Consider the following 15270-nt stretch of genomic DNA (forward strand, 5'->3'; position numbering starts at 1 on the left):
TCTTTCTTTCTTTCTTTCTTTCTTTCTTTCTTTCTTTCTTTCTTTCTTTTTCTTTCTTTCTCTTTCTTCCTTCCTTCCTTCCTTCCTTCCTTCCTTCCTTCCTTCCTTCCTTCCTTCCTTTCTTTCTTTCTTTCTTTCTTTCTTTCTCTCCTTTTTTTAAACTAAATCTTGAGCCTAAAATTAACCTCCAGGTGAGTAAAGCCAGAGGAAAAGGAAATATACATCACAAGATGATTTTCATCCTTTTTACAAAAAGAGATATAAAACAGGCATGAAGTGTTAAATATCTAATGATCTGGTAGTGATGGATATAGAAAGGAAACAGAATTTAAAAATGGATTTGCGTTTAAAAAAAAAAAACCCAAAAAACAAAACGAAAAAACCCTGATAGGAAATGGATATACATAGTGGCACAGAGGTGACTCCATTGACTCAATGAACAGTTTTTAAAAAGGTGGTGTTTTATTTTATTTTATTTTTAAATAATGGAATTTTAATTAAACACTTGTAGTACATGCTGTTTGCAATATAAATCACCTCATTAAGATGTCCCCCATTAATTATAACAAAATTTTTCATTCATTCATTCAGCAAATATTTGCATGTAAAAAGGTGGTATTTTAAAACAGACCCTTGATAAGCATTTGAGGAATGGCTACACAGTTAAATAAATAAATAATTGGGTGAAAGGGTGAATTAACTAATTTTAAGAATCAGACAGTGAGCCAGTGTTGGGCTGGTCTGCAATCTCTCTCATACTTCCCTCTTCCACTCTGGTCTCCCTGAGAGCACCTTCCCAGAGAAGACACATTGCTCCCCATGTGCCCTGAAGCTCTGGGCTCACGTCATCTCGGCCAGAGATGTTACTTCTCCAGCCATCCTACCTCTCTATACATGTTCAATTCTTCCTCTCTACGCTGTCTGCTCATTCTGCTTATAAATATGCTCAAATGTATTCACCTTAAAAGATATACTCGTCCTGTATACACAGTTGCTTTCGGGGCTGGCCACCACAATGCCTTTATTCTCCCTTTCTTTATTTTCTTTAGGGAGTAGTTCACCCTTCTATGTCTATTTCTGCTTGTACTTTTTTACCTCCCATTCACATGAACCCATGACCCCAGTGAAGAAATAGAACGTGATCAATAACTTTGAAGTCCACTAACTGCTCTTCCTTGGTCCAGTCCTTTCCCCCCATATCATGTATCACCATTAACCTGCACATCGTGTTCATTACTCTGTTAAGCGCGTGGGTATGCAGTCAAAAACAACAGTGTTTGGTTTTGCCTATTTAACTCTATATAAATTGAATTATATTTTAGGTATTATTGTACAACTTGCTCATTCACTCAACGTATTCTTGAGAATCATTCATGTCAATGCATCTAGCTGCAGCTTTAAAAGAAAATCACTTTCATCTCGTATTAATGCGACACAAATTATTCGTTAGGCATGAACACTTTCTGTTGTAGAGCATTTGCATCTTCAGCTCTACGAGAGACTGCCAAATTGTTTTTCAAGGTTGTATCCTATCAATAAAGCATGGGTTTCTATTGTTGCACATCTTTTCTAACATTTTGAGTGGTCACATTTGTTGCTGTTTGGTTGTATATAAATAATGCACTATTGTTTAGATTTGCATTTCCCTGCTTATCAGTGAGGCTGAGTGCCATGTGTATGTGAGTATATATGATATTGTGTGTGTGTGTGTATATATATATATTCACCTGATTTTTAAAATCTTTTTCTTTTTAATTTGTAGGAGCTCTTTATATATTCTGAGTAATATTTGTTTTCAGTTATATAATTTATAAATACAGACTCCTAATGTGTAATTTGTCTCTGTACTTTCTTTATGGTACCCTTTGGTAAATGGAAATATTAATATACGTGAATTTAATGGTGTTTTCCTTTATCATTTATATTTCTATTGAATTGTTTAAGATTTTTTTTCTACTTGAAGTGATAAAAATATTCTCCCAAATTTTATTTTAAAGTATTGTTTTTTAAAAATAAAATTTTTTGGAAAAAATAAGGGACACCTGGCTGGCTCAGTTGGTAGAGCATGGGACTCTTGGTCTCAGGGTTATGAGTTCGAGCCCCATGTTGGGTGTAGAGATTACTTAAAAATAAAATCTTTTAAAAAAATAAAGTATTAAAGTTGACTTCTCATATTAAACTTTCATTCTATCTGTAGACTTGTGGGAATGTAATGAGGTCAGGACAAATTTTATTTTATGTTTCTCATATGCTTAAACAGAGGCTCTAGGACCATGATTAACAATCAGCCCTTTCTCCACAGACCCTCTGTGCCGGCTCTGCCCATCCTCCCCAGCCTCCGCCCCGGGTTCTGATGTTTCGGTTCGGCCATTTGTCAAATATTATATGTGTCCATCTATTTCTTGGTTTCCATTAGCTTGTTACACTGCTCTTTTATAACCTTTGATGTACAATAGGACAAGACTTGCCATTTTAATCTTCTCCTTCAAAATATCTGTCTGTCCCTCACCTTGACACAATCGACTCCCCCCTACCCAAACGGAATTGTGATAGAAGTTGCATTGAAGTAATAGATAGATTTGTGTAGATTTGGCCTGTTTCTGTAACTGAGACATTCTATTCATTAATATATCATATCAGCCCATTGATTTAGGTGTTCGGTGTCTTCCAAGAGTTTTACAAAGTTCTATATTTATCTATAACCCATCATTTATAGTTCCTGGTTTTTGTTGATATTCCAAATGATTTATCATTCTCATCATCATTATTTTTAGAGCAGCAGAAGGAATGGAAAGCACAGTGGAAATTGAGTGAACGGTTGAGAACAAAGCAATGTTTACTGAGTTTCTTTACTGTTGCCAGAACAGCGTGGTCCTGACGGGTCTACTCTGCAGCTACTCCAGCCCCAGTGCTCAGCTCTACACCCCTGGGAGACACAGAGCTATTTGGCCACAGGGAATCTTTTGAGACTTGACCCCGGGGAATATTTAATTACTATGTGAGACTTTTCCCTTACTTTATCCCTCAGAGAGGAGAGCGGAATGCACCACTTTTCCTTGAGATCCTGCAAAGGAGAAAGTCCCAGGGAAGGATTTTTCCCCTCTAGAAATTCCCCAAAGAGCCTTCTCAGACATCAGTATCCTTGTTGACAAACTGGCAGAGGGGCTGGTAGCTGCAGAGACCCTGAGGAATGTCGCCGTGGTCTCAGGCAAGGTAAGTGTGAAAGACTGTTGACAGGAAACCATCCAACTGCTCAGCTGCCTCACCTCCTCCAGCTCCTGCCCTCTCCTTGTATCCTTCACTCCTCTGGACCCAGACTTGCCCTCACTTTCCGGGTAAAGTTTCCTCAATGCATGGGCTAAAATTTCATATTTTTAGACCTTGATTGCATGGTGAAAAAATTAAAGTGTTTTATGTTTGGTTTGTTTTTTTGCAGGTCTTTCATGAGACATGAAATCTAGAAAAGCCGTTAGAACAAACATAGTGCAGCTAACAGGTGAAGATACTCATAACATCTAAGGTCTTCCCAACACTAAAATTTTGTGAATTTGAATTACGGATTCCTGGGGAGTCACAGAGAAATTTACTGCCTTTCCCCCCCCCCCCCAGGACTAAAATCTAATTTGAGTCTCTTTTTACCATACAACAAATATTTGTAAGGTGAGCTCCTTGGGCACGGCTGATTATCTGTCATTCTAGGAATCTTAAAAGTGTTCTTCACATGTTTCAGGAGCAAGAATACAAGAATACTATTTAATACACCTTCACGTAGCCCTTGAACCTATAGCAGTGATTGGCAAATAGAGAGGGTAGATCAATATGTAAATGTTAACTGAATAAATGTACAAATGATGAACAATGATGCAGTCTTCCCAGTGAGAAAGGCCTCACCGAGGGCAAAGTAGACACTCTATTGCCTTTTACGAGCCAATCTGTGCTGAACTTGCTTGCCTTTTCTTAGAACCCCATCACCTCCTGCTTTGTCCAGCCACATTGTCCATAAGGACCACTCAGCATGGCCATTGTCTGTGCTTCAGGCGGAGAAAGGACAGAGACATGGCTGCTTCGGCCCAAAATCCCTCCCATCTCTCACCTGTCCCCACACAGGCTCTGCTCTTCTGCCCAACACTGATGTTTCCTCCCTTCCAAAGCCTTCCTCCAGGCTTGAGGCTTAAGGTAAGAAGCATTTTATAGGAATTCATTTTCCTAATCTGCAGTGCATTTATTTTAATCTGCTTGTGACCTGCAAAAAAACAAACCAAACATAAAACACCTCTGCTCTCTCATTTCACACTCTGGGAACACACACCTGAGGATAAAGTGGTGCCCAGAGTAGGAAGCAGACAGGATGACTGGTGACTCCTGACCTAAATTTCCCACCTTGGTACCAAAAATAATAGTGGAATTTAAATAAATAAAAAATAATAATAATAATAGTGGAATTTTAAAGCCAAAGACCAGGCTTCCCGTTATTGTTTTGGATCCCAGAAATATGGATTTGAACAAGTTATTTCTCCCCTCTGGCTCTCAACTTCTGCACTTATAGAACAATAATAATAATCTCTCTGTCATAGGTAGAAATAAATGAGATAAAATATGTAAAGTCTGGCATCATGACCGTCACCTGGGAGCTCTTCACAAACACTCCTTCATTTATCCCTTATGATTCCTCTATGGAGCTTTCAGTCCACTTGGGGGGTTGGACAACGCTGATACACAAATATTTAGAGTGTAGGATGTGTGTGTTCAAAGTCATGGAAGCAGAGCATCCCCAGCACGCTTGCGGGTCAGAGGAGAGAGGGCTCGCTTCCAGCCGTGCAGATCAGTGAGAGCAGCAGGATGATATAAGAGGGTTTGCTGGACACCGGCAACTAGGATTCCAAGAGGAAGACAGAGAGAAAACGAAAGGAAGGAAGGACATAAGCAAAAATAGAAACACAGGAAATCATCCTATTTGGCTGAGCGGTTGAATATGTAGAAAAATATTTGGCTCTAAAATTTGATTGGAACCAGATCAGAGAAGACAATGAATATCAGGCTAAGATCCGTGGGGCTTATCCTTGAATCATTTTGAAAAGAACAGGGACAGTAAAAGCCATGCTCATCTGCAGAATGACTTGTTGGAGGTAAGGAAACCAGTGAAAAAGATGTTAAAATAGTCAAGGTGAGAGGTAATGTACATTAATATCCCGAACTTTAATTAGCCTCGCAAAAAGTCTAGTTGCCCTTCTCCCTAACAAGTAGACGCTGGTCTGATTTCTATTGCAGCTGGGTTTTGTGACACTTCCTTCCCGAGACAGCCGTAGTTAGGTTAGAAGTGATTTTCTTATCCAATGGCTCTTAGATGCAGCCCAGGAGGGTTGGTATGTGGGGGGTGGAGTTATATGCTTGTCCAAAGTTCAGTGACCAATAGGAGCAAAGTGGTTCTAGAAAGACTCTTGGCCTGAGCAGCTATCAATGTGAACCACTGAGAGAGGAGGAGGAGGAGGGAGAAGGGAAGGAATGTGAGGAGGAATATTTCCTGACATCTGGGCACTTAGCAGCTAGCGAGAAACAGATGTCACCATGAGATGAACAGAAACAAGGCAGAGGTGAAGATGACCCTTCAGCCAGCCTCAGGTTAGGGATCAGGGCCAGAAAAGATGGGACAGCAATGTGAGGAATTATTGAGACCAGGGCTCTGGACAGCGTTTCTGTATTTTTTTTAAATCACTCTGAAGAACAGGAATGAAAAACAGAAAGAGAAGTACACATTTTGGGGGCGCCTGGGTGGCTCAGTAGGTTATGTGTCTACCTTCAGCTCAGATCATGATCTCAGGGTCCTGGGATCGAGTCCCGTGTCGGGCTCCCTGCTCAGCAGGGAGCCTGCTTCTCCTTCTCACTCTGCCTCTCTCCCACTCATGCTCTCTCGCGTGCATGCTCTCTCTCTCTCTCTCATAAGTAAATAAAATCTTAAAAAAAAAAAAAGAAAGTACACATTTTAAAGCTAAACACAGAGGGCAGAGAATGAGGGGAATAACCAAAAAGTTAAAGAAGTGACTGAGCCTCCAGAAATATTTCCAGAGAATTAATTTGTGTGTCGCTTTGTGTCTCCTTCGCGTCAGTTGAAGATGTTTATAAAAGATGCACTGAGGGGTCCCAAAGCAAGTATTCCAGGTGCTTCTGGCGTGGAGGTAGAGCTGTGAGATCTTTCTAACTGGCCTGACTAGGGTCCCAGAGTCAGCTTACGGAACTGGTCACAGAAAGGAGTGGAGTGGTTTTCAGGGGATGGTCTCCACCCCATTCCGGGAGTTTGTCTCCTTTCTTCCCCTCACAGATGACACAGATGGTGACCAGTGGGAATCAGACTACGGTGACTGAGGTCCTCTGTGGCTGGCTGTCTCCTGCAGATGTACTTCCTGCACTCCCTGGGCATCACAGAGGGCTGCGTCCTGACGGCAACGGCCATTGACAGGTACATCGCTATCTGCAGTCCTCTCCTTTACCTGACCATCATGACTCCCCAGCTTTGTGTCCAGCTAACAGCCGGGTCCTGCCTCCGGGGCTTCCTCCTTGTGCTCCCTGAGATCGCGTGGATTGCCACCCTGCCTTTCTGTGGCTCCAGCCAGATCCGGCAGGTCTTCCGTGACTCCACACCTGTGCTGAGCTTGGCCTGCACAGACACATCGCTGGTGGTCATTGTGGACGCCATCCATGCAGCGGAGATCCTGGCCTCCTTCCTGGCCATCGCCCTGTCCCACGTGCGGATCATCTTGGTGATTCTGGGGATGCGTCGGCCTTCTCCACCTGTGCTGCCCACCTTGCTGTGTTCCTGCTGTTTTTTGGCAGCGTGTCTCTCACGTATGTGCGATTCTCAGCCGCCTACTCTGTGTTTTGGGACACAACAATTGCTGTCGCCTTTGTCATCCTCGCTCCCTTCCTCAACCCCATTATCTACAGCCTGAGAAACAAGGACATGAAAGATGCTATCGGAAGGCTTTTCTGCCGTCGGAGGAGGGCCGGTGGGGTCGGAGGGTAGATCTGGAAGCTGGACTCTGAAAAACCTCCCAGAAGTTCAGCATGTCATCACTTCTTGACCTGTTCGTGCTTCTGTTGTAGAAATATAATGCTCCTCGCTCTATTGTTATACACAAGAACAAAAAACTGCCGTGTCCTGGTCATGGGTGGCAATGCCCTAGCCCGTTTGCATCGAGGCCCCTGCCGTGTTTGTGTCTCCGAAGCAGTAACTGCTGCTCGGCTCAGGCTGGCTTCCTCCTCTACCCCCAGATGGGCTCCTGTCCTTGTCCTCTGCGGCCCCACATCCCAAACGCAGGTGAGGCCAGACAGCAGGACGGACGGGACGTGAAAGACGACATTGTAGTTCTGACCATTTGCTACTGGCAGCTTGCCCCCAATCCTCTCTCCGTTCCTGAATCCCCCTGCTGCTCAGCCCCCACATGAATAAACAACTTCCTGATGCTAAAGAAAGACAGGCTCCATCTTTAGCTTATTTAACCCACAAACTCAAGTTAGCCTCCGTGCCCTGATCACATGCACCAGGCACGTAGAATTTGAGACCCAAAGGAGTGACATACAAATGCAGAGTGGAAATAGTCCACTCTACTTTTTTAGCAATCTACCATTTGAAATATCTTCACGTGTATGAGTCCTCTTTAAATTTAAAATATCCTAAAGTAATTAGGTCAGAAATCACCATTATTTATGTGTTGGAACTGACGCTCAGAGAAGTTTACTGACTTGCCTGAGGTCACATAGGAGCTTAGTGACAGAGCTGGTCTGGACCTCAGGGCTCTACTTCATCCCCTGTCCCCAGTAAACACGTACTTTTGTTTGATCTATTTGTTGTTCAAGAAGTGAATACCCGGGAGCCTGGGTGGCTCAGTCAGTTGAGTGTCCAACTCTTGATTTTGGCTCAGCTCATGATCTCAGGGTCGTCAGATCGAGCCCCAGTGTCAGGCTCTGTGCTCAGCAGGGAGTCTGCTTGAGATTCTTCCCCTCTGCCCTCCCCCAGCTCATGTTCGCTCTCTCTCTCTTGCTCTCAAGTAAATAAGTCATAAAAAAAAGAAATGAAATTATACCAACGTCTTTCCCCAAAAGTTTCATGAAACCCACCAGTTTCCGATGAGCTGTAGGAGTCACTGACTCTGTCCTTCATGAGCTTCCAGCCCTCACCCAGGGGACTGTGGCATCACAGAAACAGTCTCATTCAAACCAGATTTTATACCTGTTTTGCCACTAAGTTGTGCTGTTTCTGTATCTGTAAAATTCTGGCTGGATCAGATCGGCGGTTCCCCAAAACCAATTGGTCATCAAACTTATAACTTAGAAAATCTGAAAGTGAAGCCCATGCATGCACCTGCATTTCTGGAAAGCTGACTCGAACATTCTGAGGATGGATCAGAGTTGGGAGCAGCTGCATTAGATGGTCACTAAGATCGTCTCCAGCCCGGGGCCCTTTGAGATTTATAAGGGCTGACATTTTTTTAATAACATCTGAGCTTGGGACGAGTACCTTACATGTCCTGTCTCGTTTATACTCACAACAATCCTGTGGAAGCAATATTAACCCTGATTGTCCCAAATGAGAAATGCAAAGCACAGAATTTCAATAACTAGTCTGAGTTCACGGAGTTAATGATTAGGACACAATTACATCTGCTCCCGGAGCCGGGACTTCTTCACCGTGATCTGTGCCTGCTTCACGAGACTGTCATCCTCTAAGACCAGTCTCGAAACCCAGAAAAAGCTCCAGAGGAAATGTGGTCACTAATTATTATACAGGAAGTCCTGAAAGGGTTTGCTCCTCCAGATTTCAAGATTGATTCATTAAAAAACATTTGAGTGGCAATTCTATGTTGGATCCTGTGTTAGGTGCGGAGGATTCACTTAGCGACTGTCACACTGGTGGAGTGGCTTCTGGAGACCTTGAAGTCTAGCCATTCATTAGCTGCTCTTAACAAGAATGTCATTATCCATCAAATTGGCTGGTTTTCTTGGCACGAGATGCAATTGTCCCTGTGCACTCGCTATTCCCAGCCATTAGATTATTCTATTTCCTTTAACCTTTCCCAAATGTGCTATTTGTGTTACACACCTATTAGAATACACACCCTTTTGTGCATTCTCTCTCAACTCTGCCCATTGATTCTTTTCAGAGGACGTCCTAACACTTGGGATTAAAGCTCAGGGATGGTTATTTCTGTCCCTGTTGTCCCCTACTTCTCAACGTTACTCCAAATTACTGGAATCTTCAAGAAAGATTCCTCACACTGATATTGCTACCAATGGTGTCAGGACCAACGTGGGCCCTTGTTTGGACGTGACTTGCTTTCTGTCTTTCTGCTTCTCTCTGGTTTCCTGTTTGCCCCCCACCTCCTATGGGATTAAAGGGCACACACACAGCAGGAAGAAGTTTCCCTCATCCTTAACACCACAGCCTTCAGCACAGGGTTCTGTCGACAGGCTGTCAACTAGCCAAGCTTTGTTCTTGACCTGTGGACCAACTAATCTTACAGGTGGATCGATGCCTATAAGAGCAGAGGCAACAGAGAGAAGAACGTTGGTGACAATGACAGGCAGTTCCCATATCCGTCCAAGGCAGCAGAAGGAGAAGCAGCCCAGGAGGGAGGGTCTGTCGTCTGTGTGGAGGCCAGATCCAAAGGAGCCAGGCTAAGCTGATAATTCCATGCCTATAATATTTATCAAATATTAATTATTATTATTTAATGCTTTTGTTACTTTTATTATTGCTCTGAACTGAAAATTACTTCCAGGGTCTCATGTGGTACATCTCCAGGGGATACCACTCAACCTTTACTTTTTGCTTTCTGGGATCCCAGTAGCAAATGCTGAATCCCCTAGGTTTCACATGTCCAAAAATTATCATTGTTGTATGGTTTTTGGCAAAAAACAGAAGAACGCTTTGCACGTGTAGATAACAGAGTTTTGTTTAGGATGTATGGTGTTTCCTCGTGTTGGACATTTACTATATTTCATAAGACACAGTTATTTTTATTTTAGAAGTGGAAAATGATCAGACTTATAACTAAATCCCTTAGCAAAAGAGTCAGATATTCTCAGAGTGTGGGATGAGACACTGCTCCTCTGAGACCAGGATAGGAGATTCTCATCCCCTCAAACAGGGATTGAAACCTCAGGGAACAAAGCACCAAGTTTGCCTAAGGCACATGGGCTGACCACACAAACCTCTGGTTTGGGTCAATTTAACCAGTGATATCCCTCAACTGCATGCATATTTTTTCTTATAAAAACGTAAGTGTTTTATTCTTTGGCTACACTAGATCGCCTTCCATGTGTCATATCTTTGGACTAATCAACTCCCATGTTGGGTAAAGTACAATAATCATGGAGATAACAGTTAATTTGATGCATTTCTCCCCTTTAAATAATCTCTTCCCAACCCATCCCCTTCATCCACCTAAAATCATTATGTTCAGAGAAAGTAGTCACTAAGATACCTATATTTCAAAATAGAATTTCTTTACAAGCTATATCAACTCTATAAATGCTTCATATATAAGTGTTTCCCCTATATGTTTGATATGTAAGATCTATCTATATACAAAGATGTACACATGGAACTCTATAACTTTATATATAGTATATGTAACTTGAATATTATAATGATGTATATAATTTATATGTTACATACAACTAAAGCTTAATCATATAACTTTAGTTTGGTTTTTCCATATCCTTATTATTTCCTGGTACAATTATTTTCACTTCTTTCAGAAAGATGTCAACAAGCTTTAGTTTCTTCCCATATTTTTGTCATTTTTTTACATGCTTCGAAGCTAGGTTGTTAGATGTAACCCAGATGAGAATGTTATGTTTGGGGTGGAATTTTCCTTATAATATCTTAAGAGTTCCTCTCAATATTGCTGTTAATATGCCTTTGTCATAAATTCTATCTTGTTATTAATATCACTGCACCAAACATTTTCTCTATCTTTCCTTGCGTACTTTGTGTGTCTGTACATTTAGATCAATTCTCTTATAAGCAGCAAATAGCTGGATTAAAAAGATCTAGTATGATAATCTTTGTATTATAATAGGTGGGCTTAACCATTTACGTGTTTTGTGGTCTAAATAGATTTGGAAGTGTTTTTACCAAAATACTTGTGTTTTCTGTTTTCTTCATTCATTTCTCTCAAATTCTTTTTCTTCCTTTCTTTTTCTAGTTGGATTGATAGAATTTCTTATATTTTTCACTACAAACTTTTTTCTCTGCTAGTTTGAAAATACAGACAATTCTCCTTTTAATGATTATCCTTTTTCCTTGTTTTTTATTTGTTTGTTTATTTTAAAGATTGATTGATTTATTATTTTAGAGAGAGAGAAAGAGAACCCGCGAGTGGGGGTAGGGGCAGAAGGCTAGAAAGAGAATCTCAAGCAGACTCCAAGCTGAACACAGAGCCCAACATGGGGCTCCATCCCACAACCCTGAGATCATGACCAGAGCCTAAAATCAAGAGTCAGACGCTTAATGGACTGAGCCACCCAGGCACCCCTTTTTCCTTGTTTTTTTTTTTTTTAATGTTTTATTATGCAATATTTATAAACATTCATGGAAGTATAGAAAACAGTAAGCCCATAGATCTCAAATTTTAATAATACGTAATATTTTGTCATTTTTACCTCATCTCTTTTTTAAAAATATATTTTTAAAAGATTTTATCTATTTATTTGATGCAGAGAGAGAGCGAGAAAGCACAAGCTGGGGGAACTGCAGGCAGAGGGAGAGGACAAGCAAGCTCCCTGCTGAGCAGACAGTCCAACACGGGACTCGATCCCAGGACCCTGGAATTATGACCTGAGCCGAAGGCAGACACTTAACCAACTGAACCACCCAGGCATCCCCAAAATATTTTAAAATAAATCCCAAAGATGTTGACATTTCCTCCTAAACACAGTTTCTTTACTAACCACAATACACTGTCACACTCTAAAGAGTCAACAATTTCTCAATAGCACGTGATACCCAGTCCACAGTCGAGTGCCTCCACCCACCCCATAAATGTCCTTCCACTTTTGGTTGATTTGAATCAAGATTCATGTTATTCTGTGACATGTTACTCTGTATGGTGTCATCTAAATCTTTTTTAACTTAGAATAGTTCTCTCGTGCTCACTCACCCTCCACCTCCCCCTCTTCCCCACTTCATGTCTCTCTCTTTGTCTGTCTCCCTAAATCTAAGAATCATGTTTAAAGATGTCTGCCCTGTGGAGACATCCAGAACAAAGGCCAGGGCACAGCATGGCCATGTTCCCGGGAGACTGTATTCATGGACCTGTTAAGCCCGGAGCCTCCCATCAAACTTCCAGCCAGTGCATTGCAGTCGGTTTTAAAGCAAATATTCATCAAGTGAGCCGAACTTCAGCCCTACCTTTTAAAACAGCTTTACTGAGATACAATTTACAAACCATACAATTCACCCATTTGAAGTATACAAAAGAATGGCTTTTTTTTTTAAGATTTTATTTATTTATTTGAGAGAGAGAGAATGAGAGACAGAGAGCATGAGAGGGAGGAGGGTCAGAGGGAGAAGCAGACTCCCTGCCGAGCAGGGAGCCCGATGCGGGACTCGATCCCGGGACTCCAGGATCATGACCTGAGCCGAAGGCAGTCGCTTAACCAACTGAGCCACCCAGGTGCCCCAAAAGAATGGCTTTTAATATATTCACAGGTACATGCAACCATCACTACAGTCAACCTCAGAACTTTTTAAACACCTCAAAAAGAAATTCTGTCATCCTTTTTGGTTTTTTTAGGTTCGAGTATTTTTTTTAGATTTTATTCAAATTCAAGTTAGTTTACGTATAGTGTATTATTAGTTTCAGGGATAGAATTTACCGATTCATCAGAAACTCTGTATCCTTCAGCCATCACTCCCCCACCAGGTGCCCCTCACACGCACTTCTGCCACTAATCCAGTTTTTGTTTTACAGATTTTTCTTTCCCTTATATTTTGTATGAATGACATCACAGAGTACGTGGCCTTTTTTGTGTCTGGCTTCTTCCATGCGGAATAATACTTGCAAGGTTCATCCATGCTGTGGTGGGTATGAGGACCCCATTGCTTCTTCTGTATGAATGTAATCCAGTGTTTAGATATGTACATGTTTAGTTCACTCAGTTCTCCATCAGTAGACATCTGGATGGTCCCCATTAAATACTCAGGTACACGTTTTTGTGTGAGCTTATATTTTCATTTCATTTCTCTTGGATATACACCTAGGAGTAGAATTGCTGGGTCATGTGACAATTCTATGTTTAATCTTTTGGGGAAATGCCAGGCTGTTTTCCAAAGTGGCTGCAGTGCTTTACATTTCCACAAGCCTTGTGTGAGGGTCATGGTATGTGGGGGTATCAGGCCCTGTGATGCTAGCCATCCGATGGGGTGTGAAGAGCAATCTCATTGTGGGTTTGGTTTGCATTTCTCTGATGACTAATGATGCAGAGCACCTTTTCACGTGCTTATTGGCCACTTGCATATCTTCTTTGAATAAGTGTCTGCTCAGATCCTTTGTTCATTTTTCAATTGTGTTATTTGCCTCTGTTTTCTTGAGCTGTAAGAGTGCTTTAGATATAAGTCCCTTACCAGACACATCGTTTGCAAATAATTTTCATATTCTGTGGGTTGTCCTTCACTCTCTTGAAGGTGAGCCCTACTTTCACACCTGCTTTTGCAAATCCTCGGTTGCCAGTGCCCTGGAGGCCTCTGCCTGCTTGTTTCCAGACCCACAACCTAGCTATCAACTGTTTTAACTGGTACTTTCATCTTTTTTCTCCTTTTATCCTGTGCTTTCGTGGACCTTTTAAAGACTGGAGGGACCCAGCTGGGAGGCTGAAGATTTTGTCTTCCTGTACTGTTGGTAAGTCTTTCCACCTTCCTGGTTCTAAATTTCCAATTTTATGAAGTGGATACAATCATTGCTCTCATAAAACGGCTGATTCTGATGTGTCCTTTAGTTTTCAGCTTCAGTGTAACTTCCTCCAGAAGAGAGAGTGTATGTGTCTTATTACTAATCACCACAATTTTTATTAACTTACTGTAACTGAGTATAAATTAATGACAATGTTGATATCTATATTCTCAATTCTTTCCAACCAGCCTAAGGGCAGGGACTGGACAGATTCTGTTTTGTTCATCCTTTTATGTAGGCCTTAGCATGGCACCAGATACAGAGTTAGAGCTCAGTAGACATGTGCTTACTGGACTGGATGGGCAGAAGAATGGGTATCTTTAAGATGGTGGGAATAGAAACACTTGGGGGGGGGTTGTAGAAAGTTCTGCAAAATTGCAAGTTTTCTTATAGTCAATGTTTGATTCTCTACTCATAGTAGATATTCAGATGCATAATAATCCCTAACACCAGCTAAATAATTAAATCACCACATAGCTCATATGCTAAGATATAAGATTATTTTTCACGTATTTTCATATGTTTAAGGAAATAATTAGCTTAAAGCAGAATAAAGAACTAGTCCAATGTAAAGAGTAATCCTATTCCCTGCCAGTGGCTCAACTCCTGCACTCCCACTAGGAATGGATGTCAAGGACCCAAGACTGGCACGCACAGCTGGCCAGAACCCAAGGGCAACCAGCTGGCTCGCCTCTCTAGTAGGACCTCTGGCTCCTTTGCTCCTTTCCTCTGGAGAACAGTATCTGGGAATTTTTTTTGCATATTCTTGCATAATTACATTTTCCTGGATATTATTCTAAAGCTCAGTGTAATGATGAGAGGTTTGGGGCAGAATAAAATATATATATATATATATATCAATTACTGATATATATATATATATATATATATATATATCAGTTACATGCCAGACACTTTATCTCTGGTGTATAGACCTTATCACTAATTCTCAAAGCAACCTTCATGAAAATATTTTTAACAGATGATGAAATTAAGACTCCAAGATTTTGAGTTACTTTCTAAAGATCACGTAATTAATAAGTAACTGAATGAACTAAGATTTAAACCCAGATGTATGTTGTTAAAAAGTTTTCTTCTACTATGCCTGTGTTTCCCATTTTAATACATAAATAATTGGTACACATGAAATACCATTTAGGGGTAAGTGGTACATGAAAAACTATTTTTGTTCTAAAATTTATTTCACAAATATTATTGTTTAGAATATGACTAAATGCATTTATATTAAATATACATCAAATTTACTGTGTGTGTGTATATATATATATATATATATATATATATATATATATATATATAT

At 41.0% G+C, this 15270-nt stretch overlaps 1 protein-coding gene across 1 annotated transcript; it reads left to right on the forward strand.

Moving 5' to 3' along the window:
- Window positions 1-3190: 3190 nt before the first annotated feature.
- On the forward strand, window positions 3191-7364 carry LOC118013775 (olfactory receptor 6K6-like). The gene is given in 3 exon segments (XM_035009580.1): window positions 3191-3213; window positions 6362-6768; window positions 6771-7364. Coding segments are annotated over 3 exon segments (678 nt in total). The 3' UTR covers window positions 7019-7364.
- Window positions 7365-15270: the final 7906 nt, after the last annotated feature.

Source organism: Mirounga leonina, unplaced genomic scaffold (genome assembly GCF_011800145.1).
Source record: "Mirounga leonina isolate KUSES-001 unplaced genomic scaffold, KU_Mleo_1.0 Mir_154, whole genome shotgun sequence".
Classification (NCBI taxonomy): Eukaryota; Metazoa; Chordata; class Mammalia; order Carnivora; family Phocidae; genus Mirounga; species Mirounga leonina.